Source organism: Chiroxiphia lanceolata, chromosome 19, assembly GCF_009829145.1.
Source record: "Chiroxiphia lanceolata isolate bChiLan1 chromosome 19, bChiLan1.pri, whole genome shotgun sequence".
Classification (NCBI taxonomy): domain Eukaryota; kingdom Metazoa; phylum Chordata; class Aves; order Passeriformes; family Pipridae; genus Chiroxiphia; species Chiroxiphia lanceolata.
This window is the reverse complement of record NC_045655.1, coordinates 599,268-617,008: the sequence shown is the minus strand read 5'-3', so window position 1 is coordinate 617,008 and position 17,741 is coordinate 599,268. Positions and strand designations below refer to the sequence as shown.

The following is a 17,741-nucleotide window of genomic DNA, read 5'->3' as shown; positions in this document are numbered from 1 at the left end:
GGTACAACCCATAAAGCCAAAGTACAATCTGCACAGTGTCATAAGAAACAAATAACAAGAATTTTTAAAAGGTTATTCTATATTGATCAAAGATGAAACAATATTTTTCTCTTCTGGGTTTTTTGCCAGTTTTAGCAATTCTAGTATGTGCTACATTTGAAAGCATTGGAAAAGGTGTCCTTGCAAGCAAGATACATTAATGATCTGTGGATGCTACATTTGTTTTGTCCCTCAGGGTTCTCTGCTGACGTGCCTTCAGTAAAGTGCAGACATGACGTCTGCAGATGCTGAGTTGGCCATCTTTGGGGAGGCGGCTCCTTACCTCCGAAAATCAGAAAAGGAGAGAATCGAAGCCCAGAACAAGCCTTTTGATGCCAAGACATCCGTCTTTGTGGTTCATCCTAAAGAATCCTTTGTGAAAGGGAAAATTGAGAGTAAGGATGCAGGCAAGGTCACTGTCAAGACTGAAGGGGGAGAGGTGAGTAAATGCAAGATTTACAAATAAAATGTCGTTCCCACTTTGGGTTCTTAGATGACATACATGAACCTCTCTATTCTTTGGCAGACCCTGACCGTGAAGGAAGATCAAGTCTTCTCCATGAACCCTCCCAAGTACGACAAAATCGAGGACATGGCCATGATGACCCACCTCCACGAACCCGCTGTGCTGTACAACCTCAAAGAGCGTTACGCAGCCTGGATGATCTACGTAAGTGGCAGCAGCAGCTTCCTTTGGGCAGCTGGAGGAACTGCTCTGCCAGGCCCAGGGGAAGCCAACGTGCTGTGTCCCTTCCTCGCAGACCTACTCGGGTCTCTTCTGCGTCACTGTCAACCCCTACAAGTGGCTGCCCGTGTACAACCCGGAGGTGGTGTTGGCCTACCGAGGCAAGAAGCGCCAGGAGGCCCCTCCACACATCTTCTCCATCTCTGACAACGCCTATCAGTTCATGCTGACTGGTGAGTTACTCAGTTTTCTTTAAAACTACTTGTCTGTGAACACTTGCAGAAGAGGAAAAAAAGTCTTTTCACTGCTGAGTTTAGTTTAATGTTGTTGTGAGGGTGATGCTTTCTCATCATTGGAAATAGTGAGATTTTGCCTTGGTTGAGGATTGCGTTAGAGACCATTTAGTCAAACCTGACATCCACAAATGCCTGGGCCCTGATGGGATGGACCTGTGAACTCTGAGGGAACTGGAGGACACCACATCTTGGCCTCTGTCTCTCATTTGAATGGTCATGGCAGTCCAGAGAGGATTGTGAGGACCAGAAAAAGCAAATGTCTCAAGAGTCTTCAAAAAGGGCAAAAAGGAGGATCCAACAAGCTGCAGGGCTGTCAGCCTCACCTTAATCCCTGGAAAGGTGTTAGAACTGCTCATCCTGGAGGCCATCTCTAAGAATGAGGAATACAAGAAGATGGTCAGGAGTAGTCAGCGTGGATTCACCAAATGGAAATCATGCTTACCTGACCTGATTGCCTTCTACACTGGGACAACTGCACGGAGGGGTGAGGGTGAGCAGTGGATGTTGTCTACCTGAACTTCAGCAAGGGTTTTGACACTGTTGCCTATGATATCCTCATAGGCAAGCTCAGGAAGAGCAGGCTGGACAAGTAGATGGTGGATTGAGTACTGTCAAAACAGCAAGTCTTAGAGGGCTTCAGTAGTGGCTCAGAGTCTACTTGGAGGTCTGTCAACTGTGGTGTCCCCCATGGGTCAATACTGGGCCCAGCACTGTTTAATTCCTCCATGACTTGGATGAGGGGGTAGGTGCCTTCTAAACAAGTTTGCTGATGACACAAATCTGGGAGTAGTGGCTGATTCCCCTGAGGGCTGTGCATGTTACAGAGATGGGCAGAGAGAACCTGTCTGCAATTCAACATAAGTGGGTGCAGAGCCCTGCACCTGTGAAGCAACAACCCTGTGCACCAGCACAAGCTGGGGGTTGATCTGGGGGGAAAGCAGCTCTGCGAGGGGCCTGGGGGTCCTGCTGGAAAACAAGCTGTCCACAAGCCAGCAGTACACCCAGTAAGATTCATTTCTGTAGAAGTCGAATCACCAGCAGGCTCTAAATCAACTACTAGGCACGTCAATTTATGTGACTTATGAAGATACAGAAAAAAGATGCACTCTTTTAAAAGACAAGTCTTGCCTTAAAAAACTGCTGATTATTTTAACAAAGGAGAGCTGGTCGAGGTAATCTGAATTCAATGAAATACTTCAGTACAGCTGCAAAGCAGCTATTCTTAACATATTTTTTATACTTGCATTCAGTAATAGTTATAGAATTGAGAAAATTCAAAAAGAACTGCTTAAAAATATGGAAGACGTAGTAAAAATATTTTTTACAGTTTTCATAGTGCAAAGATTTAGTCAATGAAATCGCACAGGAATCTGTCCTAGGCCTTAAGCTGTTCAACATTTTTTAAAATGATCTGGAAATTATGACAATATTTCTGATTTGACTAAGTCCTTCAGGTCAGTAAAGATACAGTCTAACAGTGAAGAATTTCAAGGGGACTTTATGACATTAAGTTTTTATTCAGTGATGGTGCAACAAATTTTTGTGAACAAGAGTGTAAAACAATTGACACTGGGAAAAAAAAACCACATTGACGAGAACTGCTGCTTCTGTTATAAATATCCTTAAATACTGCTTCAAACATTTGGTCTCAATGATAATAAATGTATGAGATAAAAAGTTGGAAATTGAAGATCACTGAGCAAGAAGCAGAGACCAAAACAGAAAGCATCATTATATCATGGTTGTTACAAAGGAGTATCTGCACCTTGTGTGCTGCGTGCATTTCCAGCCTTCCTTCTTCACAAAAGAACATTGTCAAATGGAAGAGGTCAAGATGAAGATGAAAAGGCTTCCCTAAGGTAGAATAGGATGTCTGGTAACTGTAGAAAAATGATTTTTGCTACTTTATAAAGTTATGCATGGCATAGAGAAGGTGAATAGACAAGACAGAGTACAGGAAAAAACAAGCTCACCATGAGGAACATTTTTTTCTTTCATCATTAAATAGTTTAAAAATGCAGCAGATCGAATGATAAAAGTTGAAGCAAGACAAAAAGAGGTGAGCATGGGTTAAAAAAGCAACCAGACAAAATTCTGGAAAGCAAACTCAGCCCAAGCTACTGCACACACAAACATCAAATTGAGGTCTGGAAGTATCAAAATTTCAATATTCTAGAGCATGAGAGACTGTTCTGGTAAAGATTTATGAAGTTTCCATGACTTTCTTTATGCAACAATCAACTGGCTACTGACACAAAAAACATTTAGGGGCCTTCGGACTGATGAGTAGTTGTTGCTTGTGTTGTAAAGCTTATGAGAAACACATGATCCTGTTCACCTCAGCTGACTGATAGATCATTTAATCAGCAATTCTACAAAACTGCTCCTTAGCTGAAATCATTTTCATAAAGAAAATGAGCAGGTTAACATGAAGAGAATATCCAGAAAAAGAAGCACATTTGCTACACCTGCCAAGCATATCAGGGCTAACATATCAGCTTCCCAGCTGCAGCTAGGAACATTAAAATGTTTGAAAGTGGTGACAGTAGAGACATTTATGAAAGGAATTAGCTGCCTATTGCCACTGCACTAATAATCTCTTCATTTCTGCCTCTTTCCCAGATCGGGAGAACCAGTCCATCCTGATCACGTACGTACACCCCCTGCTCAGGTCCCTGAGGGGCTGCCCAGGGCCAGGGCCCCTCCTGCCTGACCACACGCTCTCTGCTTCTCTCCTTGCTCTGACAGCGGAGAATCCGGTGCCGGGAAGACTGTGAACACAAAGCGTGTCATCCAGTACTTTGCAACAATTGCAGCCAGCGGGGAGAAGAAAAAGGAGGAGCAGACATCAGGCAAAATGCAGGTGAGTCAGGAAGAACAGACTGGACACTTGGGCTGTCATTACCCTGTCGACTCAACAGAGTCGGTGAATAATTTTCCCCCTGCAGGGAACGCTTGAGGATCAAATCATCAGTGCCAACCCACTGCTGGAGGCCTTTGGAAATGCCAAGACCGTGAGGAACGACAACTCCTCGCGCTTTGTGAGTTGGTGACTTGGACAAAATCTCTCCCTCTCATGGCAGGACAAGTGATGCCTGAGCAGGTCTCCATGTAAAAGAGATGTCAGACGAAACCATCCAGATTCAAATGCTGCTGCTTCTCCTTAACAGGGCAAATTCATCAGAATCCACTTTGGGCCCACAGGCAAACTGGCTTCTGCTGATATTGAAACTTGTAAGAGACTCTCTTGGACTGGTCCAATCCCTTCCCAAATTCCCACCTCCATGTGCATTGCTGTACCTAACTCTTTCTACCTTCCTGGGCAGATCTGCTGGAGAAGTCCAGAGTCACTTTCCAGCTCAAGGCAGAAAGAAGCTACCACATCTTTTATCAGATCATGTCCAACAAGAAGCCAGAGCTAATTGGTAGGAAGGAGCATTATGGCTTTTTGAGGATGAACCCTGAGCAACAGTTCCCTCTGTCACTTGCTTGGCAAAACTAAGCCTGTGCCTTGCCTCTTCCTGCTTTCAGACATGCTCCTCATCACCACCAACCCTTATGATTTCCACTATGTGAGTCAAGGGGAGGTCACTGTTCCCAGCATTGATGACCAGGAGGAGCTGATGGCAACAGATGTGAGTTAACACAGCAAAGAGGTCTCTACTGTGCATATCTCGAGGGTGATATCGCTGACCCCCCAAGGACATGTGTTCGAATTCACGCTTTTTTACTGCAGAGTGCCATTGACATCCTGGGCTTCACTCCTGATGAGAAAACAGCCATCTACAAGCTGACAGGGGCTGTCATGCACTACGGGAACCTGAAGTTCAAGCAGAAACAACGAGAGGAGCAGGCAGAGCCTGATGGCACAGAAGGTATCAGCAAATTCAGTGACTGATTTGTTTAAAGCACTTGTCTGTCTCCAGAGATGATATGTTAAGCCTCCAAAGACAGACCTCTGTTGGGCTGAGTCTCCACATACAACACTGAGTAACCCATCTTTGTATATAGTCCATCTCAATGTAGAGGTGTTTTCTCAGCCATGGGAAGTTCCATTATTCTGTCCAGTGATTGTCTTTCTCTCTCTTGAAACCCTTCAACCATTAAGAAACCATGATGTCCAATTGTATTTTTGGTGAAATAACTCCCCTAAGCTTTGCTACCCAGAAATCCACGTGCCACCGCATGCTCACCTCATGCATTACTAGAGGTTTTTGGGATTCTTCTGGGAAATTCCAGGTTCAAGCTACTCCTATCTAAGCCATACCTTTTCTTGCTTTCAAAGAAGGCCATCATTAGCTTGCACAATTCACATTTCTTCCCAGGCTTTCTGTATGCGATCAGATAAATGCTCTTCCATTCCTAAAATATGAACACCATCCATGAAATACTTTTCTCTTCCTTTCCCCATCTCTAGTGGCTGACAAGGCTGCCTACCTGACGGGCCTTAACTCAGCTGAATTTCTGAAGGCCTTGTGTTATCCCCGAGTCAAGGTTGGGAATGAGTATGTGACCAAAGGTCAAAACGTGACACAGGTAAAATCTGGAGGTTGACAATGCATGGCTTGAGAGAGTACATGAGCATTCTTCTGTGACCCCGGGAGGGAACTCTGGTCCTGTCTCCTCTGCTTTAGGTGAACAATTCAGTGGGTGCCCTGGCAAAGGCTATGTTTGAGAAGATGTTCCTGTGGATGGTTGTTCGCATCAACCAACAGCTGGACACAAAGCAGCCCAGGCAGTACTTCATTGGTGTGCTGGACATTGCTGGCTTTGAGATCTTTGATGTAAGGAACAAGGATTTGACACCCTAGTCAAGCGAGGAGCGAGGAGGGGTCATGAGGACTCAGATACACACTTCTTTTTGAGAGGATTCAAAAGTTTATCCTTCTCATCTGATGTTTTCTAGGAGCCCCTCCCTCTTCTCTGTCACTGTAGCCCCCTCAAAAGGCTTTGCTGACAAACACCAATTCTAACATTGCCTTTCTGGCAAACAGAGGCCCGTGAGCTCGCAAAGGTCTCAGGCTTTGCAAACAGAGAGGGAGCTCGAGGACTAAGGCTCACACAGCTTTGGGCCAAAGGGCTGGATGCTCTTGGAAAACCAAGGAAAGGCTGTGCCATGGGCAAGCTCCCAGCATGTTTTCTGAGCACAGAAACCCCCAGATTATTGATGTGAGGGCAGAGAAGTCCTTGGGTGGGACACTGAGGAGGTTTCCACTGTCCAGGAGGTCAGAAACCTGCAACACATACCCAATGGAGCAGCTACCCAGCTACACATAACCAATGGAGGTTACCAAAGGATTTGCTGTTGAGTAGCACAGGGAAAAAGAATTGTAGCTTGATTTCAGAGGTAACAATAAAAAAATCCTTTAAGGCCAGGGAGTGGTACAATAGAAGCCCTGCTAAGGAAACACAGGCTGGGACAGTAGGGTTGGGGATGGTGTTTCAGCTGGGGAACTTCAACCAGCCTTAGGAGAATGCCAGCAAAGGCCTGTGGTGTTTGGCACGCTTTGAGAACCTGTGCACCTTTCCTTGCTTTGGGCAGTTCAACAGCTTTGAGCAGCTGTGCATCAACTTCACCAATGAGAAACTGCAACAGTTCTTCAACCACCACATGTTCGTGCTGGAGCAGGAGGAGTACAAGAAGGAGGGAATTGAGTGGGAATTCATTGACTTTGGGATGGACCTGGCTGCCTGCATTGAGCTCATTGAGAAGGTACCTCTCCCATACACATGTATGATGAATGCTGGAATTATGTGATGTTTCTGAGGCAGGTTCAGCTCAGAGCCAGACATGCAGCATCAGTTAAGCAAAATATTTTGCACTGAAATTTAGTTTAGTCTGGGGAAGAGAAATTGAGAAATGCACCTCTGTGTCATCAGTCCTGCATTTTCTGGTCTTCAAGCTTGGAAAAGTAGCCTGGACTCTCACCAAGAGTGAGAGTGCTGTTAAAACAAAGCAAAGTCAGTCTCCTTTTCTTTTTCCTTTGAAGGCTCAAATCTGAAGTCCACAGACAAATCTGGGCAATAAGTATCATCTCACTGGACCTCCCACAACCACAGGGCCTCTTGTGGCTCTTTTCCCAATTATGTTTGTGTTTAGCACTGCTCCCTCTAATTCTGCACCAATTCCAATGTGCACTGGACAGACATCCTTACCAGTTCCATGAAGATTGGCTGCAGGGAGGCAAAGGGAAGGCAGAAATAGGCTCCCTGCCTGAGAACAACTCCTGACAAAGCCAGGCCCTCATCCAGGCTGGGATGCTAAAGCACCCCAGTAGTACCTTTGATGTTCGTAGCACAGGCTTAGAACATCTGTCACTGTCATAGAATCACAGAGTGGTCTGGATTGGAAGGGAACCTAAAGAACATCTCGTTCCAACCCCCTGCCAGAGACAGGGACACTTTGCCCTAGACCAGGTTGATCAGTGTCCCATCCAATGTGGCCTTGGACATTTCCATTATCATCTTTATTTGTCATTTCCTGTGATACCTTCCAGCCCATGGGCATCTTCTCCATCCTGGAAGAGGAGTGCATGTTCCCCAAGGCAACTGACACCTCTTTCAAGAACAAGCTCTATGACCAGCACCTGGGCAAGTCCAACAACTTCCAGAAGCCCAAACCTGCCAAAGGCAAGGCTGAGGCCCACTTCTCCCTGGTGCACTACGCTGGCACAGTGGACTACAACATCACTGGGTGGCTGGAGAAGAACAAGGACCCCCTGAATGAAACTGTCATTGGGCTGTACCAGAAATCATCTGTCAAGACCTTGGCTTTACTCTTTGCCAACTATGGTGGAGCAGATGCAGGTCAGTTCAGTGAAAATTGTATTTTCAGTGTGGGAGAAATTTTTCTCAGATTTAAAGCCACAAACACTAAAATTGTAAAGCTACTTTGTGTTCTGTATTTCCTAATTGCAATATCCACATTCTAATACTTTTTTTTTTTTTTTTTTTACTTTGATATACAGACAGTGGTGGTGGTGGTGGCAAGAAAGGAGGCAAGAAGAAGGGTTCTTCTTTCCAGACTGTCTCAGCTCTTTTCAGGGTAAGAGTAGAATCCATTGCCTCATTAAAATTTCCTCTGAAATAACACAGGAATTGAGTGGAATTGATATGAGAGGAGATGCCTGTAATTCCTGGAGAAGACCCAGATTCATATTTATAGAAATTTTACACCAAAATAATCATGCATTTCTTGTATGTCAAGACACAGAAAGAAACACTCACTTTTTACATGAACATCATAGTCAGCATGAGATTATTCCTCAATTTAATCTAAACTTCACCTTGTAATCTCATAGGAGAATTTAAACAAGCTGATGGCCAACCTGAGGAGCACCCACCCTCACTTTGTACGCTGCATCATCCCAAATGAAACAAAAACACCTGGTAAGGACACCCAAGAGGAGGAAAACTTAAGCAGCAGAAGCTCCTTTCCTGAGTGTCAAAGAGCGGAGTAGTCACTAATGCTGGTCTTTGTCAGGTGCCATGGAGCATGAGCTGGTGCTGCACCAGCTGCGCTGTAACGGCGTGTTGGAAGGGATCAGGATCTGCAGGAAAGGGTTCCCCAGCAGAGTCCTCTATGCTGACTTCAAACAGAGGTAAGAGCACTGCACCTTTCTGCCCATTCAGACCAAGCCTGATCATCTTAAAAACTTGAAACATTTTACATTGACAGGTTTAATTGTGAAATTATGATTTATTTTATGTTGATTGTAGGATTCTCTTGGGTTCTGAGATAATGGTGTGAAAGGTTCACTTTCACTGTCTTGAGAGGATGCCCTCTCTAAAAGCTGACATTACTCAGCTATTGCTGAGTAGGCTGTGAGCTACAGTCACAGTTTCAGAAATGTGCATTTCTCCATGTTCTGCTTTCTTCTACAGATATAGAGTGCTTAATGCCAGTGCTATCCCAGAGGGTCAGTTCATGGACAACAAGAAGGCTTCTGAGAAGCTTCTTGGGTCCATTGATGTTGACCACACCCAGTACAGATTTGGTCACACCAAGGTAGAATGAAGTCCTGTATTCAAACACTGTGTCCCCCAGCCATGCACTACCCAAGACCAACGTATTACAATCTTGCCTTTTTTCAAGGTGTTCTTCAAAGCTGGGCTGATAGGTGTGCTGGAGGAGATGAGAGATGAGAAACTAGCAGAGATCATGACCATGATACAAGCCAGATGCAGAGGTTTCTTGATGAGAGTCGAGTACAAGAAAATGGTGGAAAGGAGGTAGATACTTCTCAATCATTTGTTGTGTTCTACTGGAAGTCAGCTAATTGAGTTTAATTTCACCAAACACAGAATATTCAGTAACCATGTGAATTCATTTTCAGGGAGTCCATCTTCTGCATCCAGTACAACATTCGTTCATTCATGAACGTCAAACACTGGCCCTGGATGAAGCTGTTCTTCAAGATCAAGCCCTTGCTGAAGAGTGCAGAGTCTGAGAAGGAGATGGCCAACATGAAGGAGGAGTTTGAGAAAACCAAGGAAGAGCTTGCAAAGTCTGAGGCAAAGCGGAAGGAACTGGAGGAGAAAATGGTAGCACTGGTGCAGGAGAAAAATGACCTGCAGCTCCAAGTGCAGGCTGTGAGTATCACTGTTTGTTTCTCCCTGGAAAAAGAATGATAAACTGTCAGAAGGCGTCTTATCCTACGCAGTAACTCGCAGGAACTGATGGGTAGTAGAAAACAGTCTAAATCACACCTTCTAAGGCACTGTAATGCTGAGGAAACAGGCACTGGCATGGGCAGGGTGGGACCTATGGCAGCCCCACACGACACTCATCATTCCTGCTGTCTGAGGAAAGAGCCATGAAACAGCAGCCAACATGTGCTGCACATCTGAGAGCTCTGAACTGGAAGGGAAACATCTCAGCTTTCAAAGAAGTGCTTCTGTCTAATGCAGTAAAGGCAAACCAGGGAAGCACACACTTTTCCCATCTACAGCTACACTAGAAGGCCTTGATTACTTTCAGAAACACAGATACTTCCTATTCAAACTCAATTAGGAAAAGGCAGTTTCTTAACACCAAATAAAGTGATCAACTAGTTGAGGAAATGCTTGATGTGGTCTTTAAAGAAGCCACAGAGGTAGATGAGGGCAAGAACTTTATTGGTCTTGCAGGAATTTTAATGCCTGTAGGAAAGTGATAAGTACCTCTCTCAACTAATTTATTGTCAGAAATGTAAAAGCCATTACATCCCAAATATTTTAAGACTTTTGTTGAGACAATTAAAAAGAAAAAGCTGCTAGGTGCATTTTCCATCAGAAAAAAAAACCCAAACACTAAGCCCTTGCTCCTGACGAAATTAGTGATGGAAGTAACCACTGTTCGGTTGTGCTTTTGTGTTTGTGCTATGAAGCATTGTCATGGACACTCAACCAGCGAGGCATATTTAGGAGACACAGAAATTATAGAATAAATATTGATTCCAAATGATGAGGTTTACAGTAATTAAACACCAGTCAAGATTTTCCAGTTGCTGGGCTTGAAAGTCAGGTTCAGCTCCCATTTTAACACAAGCCTACCCAGTGATACAAAAGACAGAGCACAGAAAGTTCAAAATACTACAACCGACAAAATTCTGTCTCCCCTCCAGGAAGCAGATAGCCTGGCTGATGCTGAGGAAAGGTGTGACCAGCTCATCAAAACCAAAATCCAGCTGGAAGCCAAAATTAAGGAAGTGACTGAAAGGGCTGAGGATGAGGAGGAAATCAATGCTGAGCTGACAGCCAAGAAGAGAAAACTGGAGGATGAATGTTCAGAGCTGAAGAAAGATATTGATGACCTTGAGCTAACACTGGCCAAGGTGGAGAAGGAAAAGCATGCAACAGAAAACAAGGTACGCACACGGGGAGTTACATTAAAGGGTCAAAAAATCATTGTTTCTAGGAGCAAAGGAGCAACCTAAGGATGTGTTGGCTTTCAAGCACATGAGTTGGGCCTGACCTAAGCAGTGAAAAGAAAAGCACGACTTGTGGCTAAGCACAGCAGAGGGAGAATTCCCCTGAATCACCAAGCAAGTTTTCAACTGATTTTGATAAGTGCTCATATTTGTAGGTGAAAAACCTCACAGAGGAGATGGCAGCCCTGGACGAGACCATCGCCAAGCTGACAAAAGAGAAGAAAGCCCTCCAAGAGGCCCATCAGCAGACCCTGGATGACCTGCAGGTAGAAGAGGACAAAGTCAATACACTGACCAAAGCCAAGACCAAGCTGGAGCAGCAAGTGGACGATGTAAGCCCACGGACACACAGCAGGAACAGACAGGTATGGAGTTTGAGCTGGCTGGTGGAGCACTGATGGCCTTGTTCTGTGTAGCTGGAAGGGTCCCTGGAGCAAGAGAAGAAACTGCGCATGGACCTGGAGAGAGCCAAGAGGAAACTGGAAGGAGACCTGAAGCTGGCCCAGGACAGCATCATGGATCTGGAGAATGATAAGCAGCAGCTGGATGAGAAACTGAAGAAGTAAGTGTGGCCCTGGGGCACCTCAGTGCTGGGCTGCAGCTCTTGTCTTTTTCCTTTGAGCTGTAACCCACTTTGCTTTGCCCAAAGGAAAGACTTTGAAATCAGCCAGATCCAGAGCAAAATCGAGGATGAACAAGCCCTGGGCATGCAACTACAGAAGAAGATCAAGGAGCTGCAGGCAAGTGTCTGCTCCTTCCCCTGCCTGCCCCAGGCTCGGCTCAGGGAGGAGGAGGGCACGGGTGTGAAGGGTCCCTCGTGTTCTCCAGGCCCGTATTGAGGAACTGGAGGAGGAAATCGAGGCCGAGCGAACCTCTCGCGCTAAAGCAGAGAAGCATCGGGCTGACCTGTCCAGGGAGCTGGAGGAGATCAGCGAGCGCCTGGAAGAAGCAGGAGGGGCGACGGCAGCTCAGGTGGAGATGAACAAGAAGCGGGAGGCAGAATTCCAGAAGATGCGCCGGGACCTCGAAGAGGCCACGCTGCAGCACGAAGCCACGGCTGCCGCCCTGCGCAAGAAGCACGCGGACAGCACAGCTGAGCTGGGGGAGCAGATCGACAACCTGCAGCGCGTCAAGCAGAAGCTGGAGAAGGAGAAGAGTGAGCTCAAGATGGAGATTGATGACTTGGCCAGTAACATGGAGTCTGTCTCCAAAGCCAAGGTATGGAATTGCAGTAGAACATGCTCGCAGGGCCAAGGTGTGGCACAAAGGCTGCATCTACCAGTCACATTCCCATAGACAATATCCCTGCTGTGAGAATGAGGCAGAGTGCAGGCGTTCATCTCCTTCCCTTCCCTTTTTTTTGCTCCCTAGGCAAACCTGGAGAAGATGTGTCGCACACTGGAAGATCAGCTGAGTGAGTTAAAAACGAAGGAGGAGCAGAATCAGCGCATGATCAATGACCTCAATACTCAAAGAGCTCGTCTGCAGACAGAGTCAGGTGAGACATCCTCATTCCTGAAGTGCAGTGGGAGGACCTGCACACCATGAGCACACCTTTGGGTGCAACGTGACAACTGGTATAACTTCTCAGGCCACTCCTGGTTACATGGCTTTACAGGCAGAAAGGGTCATAGGACTAATAGTCTGGTTCCCTTTTTTCCCTTTACCCTTCCCAGGTGAATATTCCCGCCAGGTGGAGGAAAAAGATGCTCTGATTTCTCAACTGTCTAGGGGCAAGCAAGGATTTACCCAACAGATTGAGGAACTCAAGAGGCATCTAGAGGAAGAAATCAAGGTATGGAAGCACCCCAGTGTCCACAGCCTGGATCACCCCTGGATACAGGATCTGGAGAATCCTGTAGTCTGACCCAAGACAGGTTCCATGTTCTTTCCCCAAACACCTGTAGGACTGGAGGAAACACCAATAGTACACAAACTTCTACTCATGAGCTGGAGAGAGAAGGATGTGTGATGCTTTAGATGCTGGAGGAAATCCTCCACAAGGCTTTCTTGCCATTCTGATGATCATCTCTAAGACAGGATTCAGCCACACATGTCAAAACATTTACACAAACAGCTGATTACTGTCCCCAGAGCACCTGTCACTAACATGTCCTGATCCTCCAGACACATCAGTAAGGGCTCCATCAGATGCCAGACACATCAGTAAGGGCTCCGTCAGATGCCAGCTCTCTATTTGCCTAATTAGAGGTTCATTCTAGTTCCACTGCCAATTTCGGTGTCAAGAGGCATCTCAAGAAGGTGTTGGAGTTACCCACGCCCATGTCCCCACAGGCCAAGAACGCCCTGGCCCACGCCCTGCAGTCCGCTCGCCACGACTGTGACTTGCTCCGGGAACAATATGAGGAGGAGCAGGAAGCCAAGGGGGAGCTGCAGCGCGCCCTGTCCAAGGCCAACAGCGAAGTGGCCCAGTGGAGAACCAAATACGAGACGGACGCGATTCAGCGCACGGAGGAGCTCGAGGAGGCCAAGTACGTGGGGAGTGGGATGAGAAATGACTGCAGAAGACTGAGAGCGGTCAAGGGAAATGGGAGTCTCTGAGTGGGCTGAGACAGGGCTGAAATAAAGGCAGGGATATACTGTCTTTGTGTGCAAAGCAGAGAGAGGGGAGGAGGGAAAAAGTGTATATTGGAAGGGAAAGCATAGGCTTTAGGGTTAGAAGTGCAAAGACAGGCCTAATGCACACAGAAAGGACAGATCCTTTAGGATCTGCGAAAAGTGCTCAGCTCAAAACCCCCAAAGTGGCCAACTGCCCTCTCATGGCAGTGCAGAACTGACTCCCTTCTAAGCTCTAAGCTGCCACTGTGCTTATGTCCTCCCAGGAAGAAGCTGGCACAGCGCCTGCAGGATGCAGAGGAACACGTCGAAGCTGTCAATGCCAAATGTGCCTCCCTGGAAAAGACAAAGCAGAGGCTGCAGAATGAAGTGGAGGACCTGATGATTGATGTGGAGCGATCCAATGCTGCCTGCGCTGCTCTGGACAAGAAGCAGAAGAACTTTGACAAGGTCTTCTGGGCTCCAGCCCTGGGACTCCTGGGCAGAGCCTCCCCCCGGGATGGCCACATCCCTACTCACACCCCGTTTCTCTTCAGATCCTGGCAGAATGGAAGCAGAAGTATGAGGAAACGCAGGCTGAGCTGGAGGCCTCCCAGAAGGAGTCTCGCTCCCTCAGCACGGAGCTGTTTAAGATGAAGAATGCCTATGAGGAGTCCTTGGACCACCTGGAAACAATGAAGCGGGAGAACAAGAACTTGCAGCGTAAGTCCCTGGCCCTCTGCTCCGGGATGGGCTTTCTCACCAGCTGAGCATTGCTGCGGGGTCTGTGCCTGCAGCTCTGCAAAGATGCCTGTCACCCTGGTGGGACAGGGCCCTTCCCATTCTGCTCTGGGCCTGAGCAAGCCATTGGTCTTTGTTCCCACAGAGGAGATTTCCGACCTCACGGAGCAGATTGCGGAGGGAGGAAAGGCAATTCATGAGCTGGAGAAAGTCAAGAAGCAAGTTGAGCAGGAGAAATCTGAACTGCAAGCCTCCCTGGAGGAAGCTGAGGTACGTACACTACTAAAAATTATTGTAAATGTTTTGGAGATGTGGCAGAAAAGGAAGCCTAGGTTTCATTAAGACTCCCATTAAAGATTGCTTAGAAAGTAAGTGGTTGTCTAAGTCACTGTTCCTGCTGCATATCCAGGCCTCTCTGGAACATGAAGAGGGGAAGATCCTGCGCTTGCAGCTGGAGCTCAACCAGGTGAAGTCTGAGATTGACAGGAAGATAGCAGAGAAAGATGAGGAGATCGACCAGCTGAAGAGGAACCACCTCCGAGTCGTAGACTCCATGCAAAGCACCCTGGATGCTGAGATCAGGAGCAGGAATGAAGCCCTGAGGCTAAAGAAGAAGATGGAGGGAGACCTGAATGAAATGGAGATCCAGCTCAGCCATGCCAACCGCCAGGCTGCAGAGGCACAAAAGAACCTGCGAAACACACAGGGAGTGCTCAAGGTCTGTTCAGCAAAACTACAGATGGAGAGAGCCCTGATATTTTTGGCACTCAAGCACACACTGATGCCTTGTAATTCCTCCTGTCTCTCTTCCAGGACACCCAGCTACACTTGGACGATGCTCTCAGGACCCAGGATGACCTGAAGGAGCAGGTGGCCATGGTGGAGCGCAGAGCAAACCTGCTGCAGGCTGAAGTTGAGGAGCTACGGGCAGCCCTGGAGCAGACGGAGCGGTCAAGGAAACTGGCTGAGCAGGAGCTCCTGGATGCCACTGAACGTGCACAGCTCCTCCATACGCAGGTCAGGCATTGCTGGAAATTAATCCCATCCACAAAGGATAAAAAAGAGGGAGATTGTCCCGCTCCTTGTAAGTGATTACTGTGTAAATACTTGATGAAATGTGCTGTCCCTCCAGCCAGCCTCCAATGCCCGGTTTAATGCAAGTCTCTTGCATTAAAATTTTCCTAAACTCTACTTGCACTTTCAGGCCTTGGTGTGCAGGCATTTGGACTGACAGCACCATTCCTGTCTTTCCTGTTGCACAGAACACCAGCTTGATCAACACCAAGAAGAAGCTGGAGACAGACATTTCTCAGATACAGAGCGAAATGGAGGATACGATCCAGGAGGCCCGCAATGCTGAAGAGAAGGCCAAGAAGGCCATCACAGATGTGAGTCGGGGCTCCTTTCATCGCTGATGGGGGATGTATTCTCCCCAAAATGTCTCCAGCCCCACAAGGGCTTTGACCTTTTGCTCTGCTCAGGCGGCCATGATGGCAGAAGAACTGAAGAAGGAGCAGGACACCAGTGCCCACCTGGAGAGGATGAAGAAGAACCTGGACCAGACAGTGAAGGACCTGCAGCACCGTCTGGAAGAGGCCGAGCAGTTGGCCCTGAAGGGAGGCAAGAAGCAAATCCAGAAGCTGGAGGCCAGGGTGAGTAGGGCTGTGTTGGTGCATGAGTGACCCCGTCCCTTGGAGAGACACCCCCAGGGAAGCTGCAGGGATGGGCTTCTCATTGCAGGTGCGGGAGCTGGAAGGGGAGGTTGATGCTGAGCAGAAGCGCAGCGCTGAAGCCGTGAAGGGTGTGCGCAAGTACGAGAGGAGGGTGAAGGAACTCACCTACCAGGTAAGGCTGGAGGCCTCCTTGGGCTTAGACAGAGTTTTCTCACAGCAAGTCTCATTTTGCACACACCATCCCCAAGGGGATTTCTTAATCCTGTGTGATGCAGAACCAAGAATTCATTCTCCTTCCTCCTTACCATCTCCTCTAGTCTGAGGAAGACAGGAAGAATGTTCTCAGGCTGCAGGATCTGGTGGACAAGCTGCAAATGAAGGTGAAATCCTACAAGAGACAGGCTGAGGAAGCTGTAAGTATTGCTGGAGGAATGGGCAAGGGTCACCTTCCATTGGGGCAGCACAGGCATTGAATGAGGCTGAACACCAGGAAAGGGGCTTGAAAGAAACTCCCAAGGCACAACAGCCTTGGCCTCGCTGTTTTGCTGTCGTGTCATGAGACCTTGGTGAGCTCTGGGCACTTTGCAGTCTGGGATCAACTGAGGCAAGTTCTACAGCCTGTTTCATATGGGAGGTCAGAGCAAACAAACCCAGGGGCCACATCCACTCACTGAGAAGTTCCTGAATCTCTGCTAATAGTCAGCAGCAGAACGCTTCAGGATCTTTCTCAACCTGATAAGTGACACTGATAATGAGGCAGCAAGTAGTGGGAGAACAAGAGCACAAGTGGCAAATCCAAGTGACAAAGCTGTTCTTCCTCATGTATGACACAGTCCTGGTGATGCTTTTCCCAGAGGGGTCCTGGGAAGGGGAGGATGAGGAGGGTGGGGTGAGCTGACATGTGAGCAGTGGTGGAAGGGGGACAGAGGTTTGTGCCTCCCCTCAGGGAAGAGCTGCAGCCCCACAAGGCCGAGGTGCAGGAGGAGTGAAATCTCTGCCCTGGGCTCCTCACCACCAATTCCCTCTCCCCATACAGGAGGAGCTCTCCAATGTCAACCTCTCCAAGTTCCGCAAGATCCAGCACGAGCTGGAGGAAGCCGAGGAACGGGCTGACATTGCAGAGTCACAGGTCAACAAGCTCCGAGTGAAGAGCCGGGACATGCATGGGAAGAAAATAGAAGAGGAAGAGTGAGGATGTCACAAAGCAGCAAAGTGACCTGAGTGCTGCACAAAATGTGAACTCTCTGTCACTGCCTTCAATCTTTAGCCTTTGTAGCCATTTCAATGCGTAGATGATAAAACTTGTAGATTCCTTTCTGTGAACACCATGAGCAGTGTTTTCATCTGTTTCTGGTTGTAAAGGTTAGATCTGTATCACCATTAGTCTTTGGTCAGAGTTATAAAGGTTAGATCTGTATTACCATTAGTCTTTGGTCACAGTTTTGCCTTATAATACCTCTGTTCACCCATGTCACAACACAGCTTTTAGTCATCTAGTTCCTTACTACTTGTCCCTTCTTTATTTCTTAGGAACTGAGTTATGAATAGAAATTTAACATCACATGAAGAGAAATCAAGGACAAGAATTCTTGACTGAACTCCTGTGAGTTCAGTCTTCCTACTGTTGTATCCCAGACAACATCTTATATTCACCCATACAGCACCTCAGCACCTTCCAGCTGTGCAACTGGCAGGTGTGAGCTGCTCCTCTTGCTGGCCTCTATCCAAGACAGACTTGTGGAGGGCTGATAACCAAAAGAGTTTATGTGTTTTTGTGAAGCTGACAGAAGGTGTTCTTTCGTCTCCACTATTTTTGCTTGATTTTAATTAGAAGACCGTT

General features: G+C 47.3%; 1 protein-coding gene across 1 annotated transcript; it reads left to right on the top strand.

Moving 5' to 3' along the window:
* The first annotated feature begins 256 nt into the window (after positions 1–256).
* Positions 257–17,281, top strand: LOC116796349 (myosin heavy chain, skeletal muscle, adult-like). The gene is made up of 38 exons (XM_032706912.1): positions 257–478; positions 566–709; positions 801–957; positions 3,643–3,670; positions 3,769–3,883; positions 3,969–4,061; positions 4,191–4,254; positions 4,347–4,445; positions 4,552–4,655; positions 4,757–4,895; positions 5,438–5,556; positions 5,655–5,804; positions 6,563–6,733; positions 7,518–7,827; positions 7,989–8,065; positions 8,322–8,409; positions 8,504–8,621; positions 8,905–9,028; positions 9,116–9,252; positions 9,357–9,612; positions 10,626–10,868; positions 11,087–11,263; positions 11,348–11,493; positions 11,581–11,671; positions 11,760–12,149; positions 12,303–12,429; positions 12,608–12,726; positions 13,227–13,423; positions 13,775–13,958; positions 14,045–14,210; positions 14,374–14,498; positions 14,638–14,946; positions 15,042–15,245; positions 15,491–15,616; positions 15,710–15,880; positions 15,969–16,073; positions 16,219–16,314; positions 16,938–17,281. The coding sequence occupies exons 1-38, from the start codon at positions 272–274 to the stop codon at positions 17,091–17,093; spliced, it is 5,832 nt and encodes a 1,943-aa protein (XP_032562803.1). The 5' UTR covers positions 257–271; the 3' UTR covers positions 17,094–17,281.
* Positions 17,282–17,741: the final 460 nt, after the last annotated feature.

Excerpts from the sequence above, each read along its gene's own strand:
- LOC116796349 (XM_032706912.1), top strand. The coding sequence starts at position 272 with ATGACGTCTGCAGATGCTGAGTTGGCCATCTTTGGGGAGGCGGCTCCT. Across the intron at positions 479-565 it reads TCAAGACTGAAGGGGGAGAG|ACCCTGACCGTGAAGGAAGA; the intron begins GTGAGTAAATGC and ends ATTCTTTGGCAG. Across the intron at positions 8,410-8,503 it reads AAATGAAACAAAAACACCTG|GTGCCATGGAGCATGAGCTG; the intron begins GTAAGGACACCC and ends GGTCTTTGTCAG.